The sequence below is a fragment of the Neoarius graeffei genome, chromosome 24 (assembly GCF_027579695.1).
Source record: "Neoarius graeffei isolate fNeoGra1 chromosome 24, fNeoGra1.pri, whole genome shotgun sequence".
NCBI classification, from domain to species: domain Eukaryota; kingdom Metazoa; phylum Chordata; class Actinopteri; order Siluriformes; family Ariidae; genus Neoarius; species Neoarius graeffei.
The window spans coordinates 33,359,276-33,373,690 of NC_083592.1; the positions used below are offsets into that span (position 1 = coordinate 33,359,276).

Here is a 14,415-nt window from a genome sequence, read left to right on the forward strand (position 1 = left end):
CTGTAGTAAAAGAGTCAGGGTGCTAAACTGGCCTGCCTGCAGTCCAGACCTGTCTCCCATTTAAAACATCTGGCGCATTGTGAAGTGCAAAATACGACCAAGGAGACCTCAAACTGTTGAGCAACTGAAACTGTATATCAGGCAAGAATGAGACAACATTTCTCTTTCAAAACTACAGCAATTGGTCTCCTCAGTTCCCAAACATTTACAGAGTGTTGTTAAAAGTAGAGGTGATGCAACACAGTGGTAAACATGGCCCTGTTCCAACTTTTCTGAAATGTGTTGCTGTCATCAAATTCAAAATGAGCATACATTTTTCAAAAAACAATAAAATTTCTCAGTTTCAACATTTGACATGTTGTCTTTGTATATAGGGTTTCCATGATTTACGAATTATCACATTCTGTTTTTATTTATAGTTTACACAGCATCCCAACTTTTTTGGAACTGGGGTCGTATTTTGGTTCTCTTACCATCAGCTGAATGGTTGCAGCAGACTGGAGATCTCTCATGATAACTTTCCCTGAGTTTTCCACAAACTCACCAGCGATGGCGGGTGTAATATTCCAATATATCTCAATCTCACCAAAAATACCTGGCCCTCTGACAAGACTGTAACACCATACACACACACAGACATACACACGCCATATTATTCAACAGTTAAGTGAAATATAAAATGACAACAACAATGACAAAACAGGGCGGTGAAGTTGTACCTAATGAGAGCTGTGCCATTGTACATGCCCTGAGGTTCTCCGATAAGTACGTTCCTGGAAGAGTCAGCAACGCCAATGATGCCTAGAGCTCCAAGGTCAGCCCGAATCACAATCGTGGCCAGGTCTAATGGAGCAAACATGAAAATTAACAAGCGGTAATTGAATTTTCAGCGTCTATAAGTCATGATCTCTGCAAAATCTCTGTAGAAGTATCATGAGGACACATCAACACTCATCTGATGGCCTTCATGGGCTCTGAGAAGCTTTCGAGATTATGCCAGAAATGCAGTTATGCTGACGCACTATGATTACTACAATAGTGTAAACACTCACTTCTTGTGGGGTCAATGACAGCCTCATTTCTGGCAGAGAGAAGCTGGACTGTGAACCTCTCTTCACCCTCCAGTACTGCATCAGCCAAAGCCTGGATCACCACAGACTTTCTCGACTCACTCTGGACAGAATAAGAAGACAAGATGATGATGATGATGATGATGATGATGATGGAGGATTAAATGACTAATAGAGGATGCTTGATAAATTTCCACCAGCAGGGACTCCAAAAACATACCCCATTAAACACAAGGGACCCATTATGAGGTTGAAGATCATCTCTCCCCTGCTGTTCCAAGAGCCAGATGAGATACACTGTTCCCTCTCCCCCTGAACTTCGCACCACTGTCAGATTCGCCATGGATGCAGGGTCATCAGGAAACTGGGGCTCAGAGACAGTAAGCTGGAGAACAAGATCATCATTTTAAGGCATATAAGTCATAAGGCATGTGCAGAGATCATCAAGTACAGTAGTATCATTATTTCATACATACTGTTAGTTCCTGGAATCCAAAGCGACCCAGAGGTGAGTCATTGGCTGGGATGTTGACCAGAACAGAAGTGTCGGTTCCCAGTCTGGCTCCCCCTATCACGTGCGTGAGTTTGACGAGAAAAGTTTCCATAGGCTCTACAACAGTGTCGTCAATAATAGTGATCTCGATCATGGCGCTTGCCTAGGAAGACAGTCGAGATTGAATAATATTGGACAATTTCTTATTTCATATACTACAAAATAAACACATTGGAGATTTGGAGATTGTCAACAGCTTTAATTTATGCATAGTCTGGGTTTCAGATTATGAACAGAGGTCATATGTAAAATTGTAGATTCCAATCTACACCTGTCCATCTTGAAATGTGAGGTTGCCTGAATACGGGGTGAAGTCGTCAATAGTGGCAATGACTGCTTGAGCTTCCCAGTATAACACGAGCCGACCAGTCAAACCAGCAAGCCTCACTACTGGTAGATAAAGGACATTACCAGGTGGAGGAACCTCATAGGCAAACACTAATCCAGATGCATCCTGAAAATACAGATGTGCTTCATGATTAATGGAAAAAGCACCCAACTACCCAAACTACGAGCATCTCTTACACATGCATTAATTTTGTTTGTGTAAATAGAAGATGGTTAATGAATGAATATGACACCTTAGACACATTAAACTGAAGGACTCCTCTGGGGTCATCGTTTTCTTGAATGATGATCTCAGCAATCTCCATTCCTGGCCTCCTGATTCTGGGCTGGCCTGCTCTGCTCTCATCTCCCATCAACTCCACACCAGTGATGTTCACCAAAAATGTCTCAGCCAATTCTGGAATATCATCCTGTGATGATACACAAGCACCGAAGGAACATCTGACTTCAAAATCATGAGGCGTCAACAGCTCAGAATTAAAACAGCAGTCATTCTACTAAAGTATGTCATCGTCTGCCAGGAGACACAATTGGGTCCTCTCAGTCCAAACCAAACTCAAGAAGCTTGAAAGGACTGAGGGTAAAATACTCAACAATCACTGCAATTTGCAGAAGGGAAAGATCTTTTCCAGGAAATGTTTAAAAAGTTAAAGTTTTAGTGATTTTGATGATTACCGTGGCTGGAAAAAACAGATTCTTTGTTCAACAACTTAAACCAACAGCTTTGTTACAGCATAGACTAGATGGCCTGAGAGATCTGAAAACTGTGACACCAGGAGTAAAAAAAAACCCATCTTACTCAAAAAATATACAGTATCACTTAAAATACCACAAATGCCAACAATGAATGAATGATTATTACCTCCACCAACTTTGTGGGAGGAGGTTATATTTTCGCCTCTGTTTGTTTGTTTGTTTGCCTGTTCCAAATATAACTCAAAAAGTAGTGAACAGATTTTGATGAAATTTTGAGGAAACTTAAGCCATGGGCCAACGAACAATTGCTTAGATTTTGATGAAAATCCAGCTTTGTATGTAAACATAGTAAACATCTGGATATTCTAATTTATTCTGTCCACATTCACTGGATATGAGCAATCACGGGCTCTGATTGGCTACTCTACTACTAGGATATCAGCTCAGATACCATGAGTAGAGAAAAACAAAATGGCAGAGCATGCTGCTGAACCAACCGAGGACAAAATAAAAAGTCTACTTGAAAACAAAACCCCAAAAAAACACAAAAAAAGCAACAAAATATGGAATAAAAGTATTTGATGGGAAGAACGTATCTTTTTGTATTTTTCAAGATTATTATTACAGCATTTTTCACAAATTTCTGCTGTCATTTCACCGGTTTGTTTACATTCGAAGCGTAAATGATTTTATCGGATTTTTTCTATGAAGTTTTTATTTATCGAATTTAAAAAATAAAAATGCTCTGTTTCTCAAAATCCAGTGAATGTGGATGGAATAAAACAGTTATTCCACTCAATCTCGTCATTCATGGTTTATAACCAACTTGGTGCTACGCGCCTCGTCGGCTATCAGCTCATGTACGACTCGATTTCATGGGATAACTGTTAAATGCGGCTTGGTGGAGGTATTCACTCTATAGAGTGCCCTTCTAGTTTAGAAAATGGCTTTTCTGATTAAAGCATCCCTGAATGTGTAATTTATTCCATTAAACTGTGTTATACCACGATAATATTATATGCTCGATTCTGATTGGTCAGAAGGTGTTGATTCACTCTTCATAATACATAGCAGTCATTCTGGTTTAAATTAATACACTGTACTAATTTATTAATGTATTAATTTGTTGTAATTTGTTATTATTCTGCCGTAATAACTTACACAGGAATGTAAAGAATGGATTAAAAAATGTGTTTTAAAACTCAACACTGCTCAAGTTTTCTGTGAGGAGACGATCATTTAGCATTTTTGGAATGAGTCTCTGGTGTCAGGGTCTTGTAAAAGCTGTTTTTTAAGTGTTACAAGATGGAAAATCTTCAGCACAGAGGTCTTTCCAATTTGCAGGTCCTCAGTAATATAAGCTATTTTTTTTGTCTATAAAAAGGGAGAAAGAAAAGGAAAAATAAAGAGGTTGTGCTGCTATAACATATGTGATAACTTGTTTTGTGGTTCTTCCAGAACATTAAATGTAACTTTAAATGGATAAAAAAAAGCACAACTTGTCATTATATAATAAATAAAATATTTAATTGTTGGTAAATTGCTGGGGTACGAGAGGAATAAAATAGCTTCAGACATGCTGTTATATAGATATATAAATAATTAAATATGAGGTAGTAAAATAATTCTGCTTTGCATCAGGCAGGCTTGTAGTACTCGAGTCCAGGACTCGGACTTGAGTCTGACTTGTGCCCTAATTTTAAAGACTTGTGACTTGACTTGGACTTGAGCGCTGATGACCTGCATACATGTCAACCTTTGGTCAATCAAACCTGTATAACCAGCCTCCAAAATCCGTATTTCCCTTATAAAATCCGTATAAGATGCAAATTAAAATAATTTACCTAAAATTTGAATGATAATTAACAATGATATATCCCAGTTACTTTTTATTCAATATTAATAACAATAAACCTTCAGAATGAATACAAAGCTCCAATGTTTGACAAAAACACAAAGTGTCATTCTAGTGTTCTGAATTGTACTCCATGACAGCTTTTTTAGCAGTCTGCACCAATACCTCACTAGGCTGCATGTCACAGCAAGTGTCTGTGTTGATCTTGCCGGAGTGCCCATTCAGAATCTTTTCAGTCGCTAGTGAAAGTCGCTCAGGTGGAAATACGCATTTCAAACAAAATGTTACTTCCCGGTTGGCGGGATTCTCGCAATGCGGTGTGCACATGATCAAAAGTGGAACGAAGTCTCGCTACCACAAGATAACATGCGATTTCATAAGACTCTTTACTGGCTGTTTGTGCTTTCTGTGGTGTACAGTACGTTTGTAAATGTTATGCGCTCTTTTATCATCATGGGAATTGATTATAGCTCTAAATAAATATTGAAGTTTTTATTAAAGAATCCTTATAACTTTATTTGTACACCCGTATACTACGTTTATTGAATCAAATCCGTATAAAATACGGACATTCTGTATAGGTTGACATATATGGACTTGGACTCGGACTCGTGCATTAACTGCATTTGGACTCGTAAATTGGAGACGAGGGCTCTGATTTTTTCTTAATTTTTTTGTACCATGCCATAATAATTTGGCATAAGATATTTATATTTATATCTACATTAATTTTTATCCTAATTTTGTGCAAGAGAATGCACATTCACCTGTTCATACGTCATGTTCAGGAACAAACTAACGTTAATGGCGCTAAAATGCCTGGAGAGAAGCCCCTAGGATTGTCCGTTTTGCTTATACGGACTTCTCGTGCAGTGGGAAAAAATGCACTGCTGTGTGTTCCATGTGTAGAAGAACTATCGAGGAGATGACGGGAACAACCTCAAACTTCAATCGTCATTTGGCAAGACTCCACCCAGAAAAGGAGGTGACATGCTATGTTCATTGCTCTGTTGATAGTGGGCGGGGCTTGCTGAGCAATGAACTAGCTAGTGTTAACCCTCTCTCATGTTATTTGCCCTGTTGATAGTGGGCGGGGCTTGCTGAGCGATGAACAAGCTTTTTATCTGTAGCCTATTAACTAAAATGGAGCAGTTGAGCAGTAACGTTAGTCCAACACAGTAGCAGAGACGCTTTCACATAAAGGCAGCAACAGCCACCGTCACATGGTGCAGTTGGAGTCTTGTTCTCAGACTCGACTCGGATCAATAGTGGACTCGACTTGAAATTTTCTTTAATGACTTGGACTTGAACACTGGGGATTTGAGACTGGACTCGGACTCGAGGTTTAGTGACTCGACTATAACACTGGCATCGGGTCCCGTTACACCACCACATTGTTGATTATTTTTCTATAACAGCATGCCCGATAATGTTTTAGTCTTTATTTAAATATTACAATATTTTTAAATGCCAAATAAGCATAAAAAATGGCCTAGGAACATCTCTGTACTTGCTCTCCTAAATAATACAAGAAGTTATATGTGATATGCAAATTCTTACAGTGTGTGTGAACCTAAGATCCCAAATAAAGATCCTAATTTGGTTCAAATTTGAGGAAGCCTAAGTAAATAGTACATTGTAAAACATTTTGTTTTGTCGCGTGGAAAGAGTGATGAACTAATTACCGGTAAGATGGTGATAGTTACGAGGACAACAGTTGCATTTTCCATCATGATGACTCTATCCTGTTTGGCGATGTAGTCCTGACCCTCACTGGCTTGACTGACCAATGGCAATGAGAGCGCAGGTTTGGTTGTATAGTGGACCACCACATCCCCAGATGCTCCCTGATCTCTCACAATGCTCAGTGTGATATTGCTTGGGCTTTCTACAAGCAGAAAGATGAAAGAGAAATCTGAACATCTGGGCTCAAGGGTAAAAATGATGAGGTTGTGCACAGATTCATTGTTATGTTATTTTCCTCCATTTGAATGAAACATATGTATGTGAAGATCTGTGCAAGCTATTTGCATATTTCTCAGCAATTCATTCATCGTAATGGCAGAAAATGAGAGCCTTGACTCTTTGTGGTGCACCACAATAACGTGGGTTGAGGCTATTATATGTGTCAAGGCGCCCTTAATGATATTAGTTTGGCCAAAATATGCTCAGAGGTGATTTACTTGGAGGCTCGCTTGTGATGAAATACTGGGAGTCTAGGTGCCATCCGATCACTCCATACGGAGAGCCATTAGCCTTGATGGTGACCTCGGCTCTGGCACGTTGTGGGTCGATCACAGCTCTTGTGGATGGATCCACAACTCCAACTGTTATGACATCTGTTAGGGTGATAGCCACTTTCTCTGCTAGTTCTGGAATATTGTCAGCTAATACAGTCAGTGAGATGGTGGCTACAGTCTGACTTTCTGTAAACGTCACCTAGGAAAACAAAAATAAAAAGAATGAACTACCATTGCCATTAGCCTGTGAGAAGAATTAGTAACGCTAAAATCTATTGGCTTGTTACTGGAGTGAATGAGAACTTGGCACTGTTACAAAGCCTTCTGAAATGGCTCACGATTCACACAAATCATATCAGGATATATTACTTTTGATACTGGCCCACTGATGATTTTCATACCAGAATGACAGCTATCATTTGTTTTCAGCTCCTGCTTTATAAAATCTCACCACTCCTGATGTTGGGAAAATGTCCTCCAGGCTTCCACTGGCTGCCCAATGCACAGTGAGCCTTCCAAAAGTGCCTCTCCTCCTCTCCAAACTCAGAGAGAATGGGTTATCAATTTCCAACTCATCCACCTCCAGAGACAGAGAGTTCTGGCCACAAACACAAGGTGGGTGAAAGGTTTAACAGAGCTTAAAGATGGTCAAACTCTTTATATAGCAGCCTACAAATGCCTGATACTTCATGGCCTGGTTTCATATACATACAGTATGTTACCATTTGAAAGAAGTATATTAAAAAAAAAGGAAGCAAAGTTACAGTTCAGTTTCATAGGTCATATTCTCAATCAGCGAATCTAAACTTGGCATGGTATTATAACTTAGAACATAGTTCATGTACGTACAGGTATGTGTGTATATATATATATATATATATATATTATATATATATTTTTTTTATTCTATCCACATTCACTGGATATAAGCAATTGCACACTCTGATTGGCTACTCTACTACGAGGATATCAGCTCATATACCATGAGTAGAGAAAAACAAAATGGCGGAGCGTGTTACTGAACCAACCGAGGACGAAATAAAAACTCTACCTGAACACAAAACCCCCAAAATAAAAAAATAAAAAGCAACAAAATATGGAATGAAAGTATTTCATGGGAAGAACGTATATCTTTATTTTTCAAGAACTATTATTATTATTAATCACATTTTTTACAAATTGCTACTGTCATTTCACCGGTTTGTTTACATTCTAAGCGGAATGATTTCGTCGGACGTTTTGCATAAAGTTTTTATTTATCGAATTTGCAAAAAATAAAAATTTAAATGCTCGGTTTCTCAAAATCCAGTGAATGAGCAAATTTTAATGCTCTCGCTGCTTTTGGTGTGAACGTACCATTAGCCTTTTCATACATAAACAGCTGTCTAAAACTTGCTAATCTATAATCGAGGTATATTTATTGAAATAGTTTCATTAATGAGCTGCACTCAGTCAGTATGCACTGTTTAACAGTATGTCATACCTGGGCAAAGCCAATAATGCCATAGGCATCATCATTAGCTGGGATAATCACAGTGACTTGGCCACGAAAGCCAATCTCAGCACCGCCTTTAGGGTTCTTGAGGCTCACATGGAAACGTTCTTCCACTTCTGGAGTATCGTCATTGATTATGTTCACAGCTATCTCTAATTCACTCACTCCTGGCTGGAAGAAGAGCTCAGCAGAACTAAACGGGAACAAAACGAAACTTTTTCTCACTTCTTATCGTGACATAAGAAACTGAAACAAGTACAGTTAATAATGCATATAAGCTAAGAATTAATGGTTGCACAGATTGGAGGACTTGTTGACTCGTCAGCATGGAAAAAGTTCCCAGACGCAGCAGTAGAAATAACACCCTTCATCCACTGGCTGGTCACTGTGCTATAAGGAGGGCTCTGTTGATGAGCTTCATGCTGCGTGCTCTCAGTTTCAGAATCAGCTATTTCAGCTGAGCCACCAGCTCATCCACGAGAATGCTTTTCAAGAATTGCTATGTTCTTAAATTGTGTAATATCAGACACAGTAGAGATGTAAATACATTATTTTCAATGAACAGATAATGTGTTCTAAATAGATACAAATGCAGATATTATTATTATTATTATTATTATTATTATTATGGGACGGAGTCCACCAGGGGGCGAGGTATTGTTTTCGGTCAGGTTTCTTTGTTTTTTTGTTAACAATATTACGGGAAAACGGCTGGATCAATCTTCATGAAACTTTCAGGATAGATGGGCGTTGGTCTCAAATAGAACCTCCAACATTTTGAGGGTCATCTGGTCAAGGTCACCAAGGTGGCCAAAATCGTTTTTGTTGTGGCTACTGCCTCATATAGAGGCTGTAGCCACTACGTCATCGTGCTGTAAGAATGTAAGAGTGTAACAATTGCACACTGCGCACACACGTGTTCCGATTAAAATGGCCGGTGAGTGTATACAATTCAGTTCACCATTCAAAATAAATGGACTAAAGAAATCGCTCTCAGACATGTTTATACTTACAACCCCAATTCCAAAAAAGTTGGGACAAAGTACAAACTGTAAATAAAAACGGAATGCAATAATTTACAAATCTCAAAAACTGATATTGTATTCACAATAGAACATAGACAACATATCAAATGTCGAAAGTGAGACATTTTGTAATTTCATGCCAAATATTGGCTCATTTGAAATTTCATGATAGCAACACATCTCAAAAAAGTTGGGACAGGGGCAATAAGAGGCTGGAAAAGTTAAAGGTACAAAAAAGGAACAGCTGGAGGACCAAATTGCAACTCATTAGGTCAATTGGCAATAGGTCATTAACATGACTGGGTATAAAAAGAGCATCTTGGAGTGGCAGCGGCTCTCAGAAGTAAAGATGGGAAGAGGATCACCAATCCCCCTAATTCTGCGCCAACAAATAGTGGAGCAATATCAGAAAGGAGTTCAACAGTGTAAAAGTGCAGAGTTTGAACATATCATCATCTACAGTGCATAATATCATCAAAAGATTCAGAGAATCTGGAAGAATCTCTGTGCGTAAGGGTCAAGGCCGGAAAACCATACTGGGTGCCTGTGATCTTCGGGCCCTTAGACAGCACTGCATCACATACAGGCATGCTTCTGTATTGGAAATCACAAAATGGCCTCAGGAATATTTCCAGAGAACATTATCTGTGAACACAATTCACCGTGTCATCCTCCATTGCCAGCTAAAACTCTATAGTTCAAAGAAGAAGCCGTATCTAAACACGATCCAGAAGCGCAGACGTCTTCTCTGGGCCAAGGCTCATTTAAAATGGACTGTGGCAAAGTGGAAAACTGTTCTGTGGTCAGACGAATCAAAATTTGAAGTTCTTTATGGAAATCAGGGACGCCGTGTCATTCGGACTAAAGAGGAGAAGGACGACCCAAGTTGTTATCAGCGCTCAATTCAGAAGCCTGCATCTCTGATGGTATGGGGTTGCATTAGTGCGTGTGGCATGGGCAGCTTACACATCTGGAAAGACACCATCAATGCTGAAAGGTATATCCAGGTTCTAGAGGAACATATGCTCCCATCCAGACGACGTCTCTTTCAGGGAAGACCTTGCATTTTCCAACATGACAATGCCAAACCACATACTGCATCAATTACAGCATCATGGCTGCGTAGAAGAAGGGTCCGGGTACTGAACTGGCCAGCCTGCAGTCCAGATCTTTCACCCATAGAAAACATTTGGCGCATCATAAAACGGAAGATACGACAAAAAAGACCCAAGACAGTTGAGCAACTAGAATCCTACATTAGACAAGAATGGGTTAACATTCCTATCCCTAAACTTGAGCAACTTGTCTCCTCAGTCCCCAGACGTTTACAGACTGTTGTAAAGAGAAAAGGGGATGTCTCACAGTGGTAAACATGGCCTTGTCCCAACTTTTTTTAGATGTGTTGTTGTCATGAAATTTAAAATCACCTAATTTTTTTCTTTAAATGATACATTTTCTCAGTTTAAACATTTGATATGTCATCTATGTTCTATTCTGAATAAAATATGAAATTTTGAAACTTCCACATCATTGCATTCCGTTTTTATTTACAATTTGTACTTTGTCCCAACTTTTTTGGAATTGGGGTTGTAATACAGAGGGAAAGTGCGTTCCACTGAGCTCTAGCGCCGGGCCATTTCCGGGAAATAAGAGTTTCAGTCATGGTGACAGCGTGTGTATGTCAGCCTCGGTTCAGAGGTTTCAGTTTCGAGAACTGTAAGAAGTAAGAGTAGAATAATAAAGTACAGACACTTGGTATATTTTACTTCTGTGATTTTTAAATTGTTCATTTTTGGATTACGCTTCATTTTTGTAGCTACTGCCTCATAGATTAAATATACAGTATATGCTATATTTACTGTATGGACATGGGATCAGAAAACAATTTTATTTATAAGCAGTAGCCACATGTACCAACCACGAGTTGGCCTAGTGGTTAGTGTGTCTGCCTCTCGATCGGGAGATCGGGTCATACCAAAGACCATCATAAAAATGGCACCTACTGCCGTCTGGCAAGGCACACTGCAATACAGATGTGAGTGGGGAGTCAAACTCTTGTGGTTACCAGAGGACCAGCCCCCCACTGTAACCCTAGCTATGTGATGGGTGAGAGGCAGAGGGCTACAGAAATGGAGCTCGGCGCCGCCTAATGCGCCATACGGTGCGGGAAGGACTTTAGACTTTTAGACATGTACCTATAGGGTACCTATTTTTTTTCATGATATCTTCCTTCATATTCATCAAAAGTGCTACCGGGCAAGGTTTGTTTTACCTGGAAACACTTGTTATTATTATTATAAGTTTTTCTTTAATGTCCTGTTCTGTTCACTCATAAAGCCGAGTCCAACCCTTGGACTTTTGGTTACCATGAGGGTGTCATGGATCTACTTGATAGATAAGGTCCTCCTTAATATGTGAACAGTGCCGAGGAGGATGATCTTCTGAATTTCTTGTATCTTGATGTTACCAGGGATTTTGATGGTGTATTTTTCAATCCCATTCTTGACCAGACCAAGAGCACCTATTGACCGAGAGTACCACTGGTATGGTTGTGGTCTTCATACCCCACCTTCTCTCAATTTCTATTTCTAGATCTTTGTATTTGGAGAGTTTTTCTGTAGTTTTTAGAGAAGTGTTTTTTTCAGTGGGGACAGACATATCAATGAGTATGTTAGGATTTAAAGCCATGATTTAAGTTAGTTTTATAGCTACACGTGATTTAGGATTATTAGATTTAACCAGTCTCTTCAGTGTTGAATTTGAAATTGAAATAATTGAATGTTAGATTTAAAGCTGCATTAAGTGATTTAAGTTAGTTTTATAGTTTTAGAATGCAGAATCTAATTTTAATATTTTAGAGCTTTTGAAGATCCTTTATTATTTTAGACTATTGCATGTACTATAACAGTGATTTTAAACTATTCCTGTGTAACTTGACCTTCGTCCAGTGGACACTTGCTAGACTAAACATAGTGTCTTTCTTTAAAATTGTCGTAAAAAACATCTCGCGCTTTGACGTGCGTAAATGCTGAGTTGCTGAGTTGTTAAAAAACATCCGTTGATATGAAATATTTTGCTTATGATTGATCCAAGGTATATTTTGCTTATGATTGATTCAAGGTTTTACTCACACACATACATATTGATGGAATTAAGATGTGATTTTCTGACTTAGCACAAGATATCAACACATTCACACATTCACATACGCACACACATAACGCACACACACACACATTCATGCACACACACACACATTCATGCACACACACACACACACACACACCCCTCTCTCACACACACACACACACACACACACACACACACACACACACATCACACACACATCTGCGCACACACACATATTCGACAGACACAAGACACAACACAGCCTTCAGAAAGATAAACAGCTTTTTGGGATGTTATAAAAGGTTGTTTGGAATATTTTATCTTTGGTGAAAAAGCTGTGAATAAACGGCCAATCTCTGGTTTTCTGGTCTGTTTTTTTCGCTGTGTTTTTTCGCCCCAGAATTCTGCAGGTGGCACGAGGGCATTGGTCTCGAGAAGCCGTTCCAGCTGGGGGAACCTTTACAGAGTAGAATTATTAACCCCGCCGACAGTAGTCGGAGGGGTTATTATTAACCCCGCCGACAGTAGTTGGAGGGGTTATTATTTTCACCTGCGTCAGTCTGTGTGTGTGTGTGTATCTGTCTGTCTGTCTGTCTGTCTGTAAGATATCTCAAGAACCAATGGATCGATTTGGACCAAATTTTGTACATGTGTTGCCAATCACCCAGGAAGGAAACCATTAAATTTTGGAGGTCAAAGGTCAAAGGTCAAGGTCATGGCAGAACTTCGAAATTTTCGCCCAATGTATTTTAATAGGGAAAAGGCGGGGTTTGCACTCGTTAGAGTGTCCCTGTCTAGTTATTATTATTATTAATTTGCGCTTAGCGGTGGGAACACAAATTGTGACTCTCACTCAGGATTTTTCTACTTTATTATTATTCTCCTAACATTCTTTAGGACACTATTTCTCCCTCAGTTTTCAACCAATCATCACCAAATTTCACATGAAGAATACCATCCATCCATCTATTATCCATAACTGCTTATCCTGTGTAGGGTCGAGGGTAAGCTGGAGCCTATCCCAGCTGACTATGGGCGAGAGGCAGGGTACACCCTGGACAAGTCGCCAGGTCATCGCAGGGCTGACACATAGACACAGACAACCATTCACACTCACATTCACACCTACGGTCAATTTAGAGTCACCAGTTAACCTAACCTGCATGTCTTTGGAGGAGACCCACACAGACATGGGGAGAACATGCAAACTCCACACAAAAAGGCCCTGGTCGGCCACTGGGCTCAAACCCAGAACCTTCCTGCTGTGAGGCGACAGTGCTAACCACTACACCACCGTGCCGCCCATGAAGAATACCTCTGGGCTGAATTACGTTGCTATGACTTTTGGTGCCGATCTGGATCACCAAACCGGAATGATCTGTGAAAAACGGGATTTTTTTCAATCACTTACACAGTAACACTGTCAGTTTTCATGATTTTTTTTCAATTAGTTTTGTTTGTTGTTGTTCAGGGCAGCAGGGAACAATTTTTCCTTGACCAGCAATTGACAAGGTCAGCTAGCGCAAATTACTGTGATTTTAGTCCCAGTCTCTATCTAGTTCTTCTTCTTTTTCTTCTTCTGATTTTGTTGAGATTAGAGGTGAGTATCGGGACTGGCATTCTATACACTGCAACTCTTTTCGTGTGGGTGTAAGCTAGTGGTCGAATATGAACTTGAGTGATGTAGCTGAGGTTGAGGAACTGTCAGAGGAGAAATTCACACTCCATGCTAACAGTACTGGCGTTTCTACCTCTGGGATTTTTTCCCCAGTGTTTTCAGAAGCATAATAGTAAGGTTCATATTTAATAAAAAAAAAAAAGCAAACAAACAAAAAAAACCTTCTGATTTAGGCCACACCCACTTTAGGTTAAACCCAAATACATATACAGATTACTGGAAGACTAAACAGATGACGATACAGTTAGTGTCACTGTATTACATCCTGAATGCACATATATAGTATTTCATTGAACTGACAACATCAACAGCTGCGTTTAACTTCA

The 14,415-nt window shown here is 39.5% G+C and overlaps 1 protein-coding gene across 1 annotated transcript in view; it reads right to left on the reverse strand.

Moving 5' to 3' along the window:
- The window catches only part of adgrv1 (adhesion G protein-coupled receptor V1), a 415,446-nt gene that overhangs the window by 242,695 nt on the left and 158,336 nt on the right, over positions 1 to 14,415 (reverse strand). The window contains exons 52-62 of the mRNA XM_060907086.1: positions 8,246 to 8,450; positions 7,214 to 7,360; positions 6,706 to 6,961; positions 6,208 to 6,410; positions 2,205 to 2,381; positions 1,895 to 2,077; positions 1,547 to 1,726; positions 1,291 to 1,455; positions 1,053 to 1,173; positions 720 to 843; positions 474 to 612 (exon numbers count right to left, since the gene is read on the reverse strand). Of these exons, the coding sequence (XP_060763069.1) occupies positions 474 to 612; positions 720 to 843; positions 1,053 to 1,173; positions 1,291 to 1,455; positions 1,547 to 1,726; positions 1,895 to 2,077; positions 2,205 to 2,381; positions 6,208 to 6,410; positions 6,706 to 6,961; positions 7,214 to 7,360; positions 8,246 to 8,450 (1,900 nt within the window). The remainder of the gene's footprint in view (positions 1 to 473; positions 613 to 719; positions 844 to 1,052; positions 1,174 to 1,290; positions 1,456 to 1,546; positions 1,727 to 1,894; positions 2,078 to 2,204; positions 2,382 to 6,207; positions 6,411 to 6,705; positions 6,962 to 7,213; positions 7,361 to 8,245; positions 8,451 to 14,415) is intronic.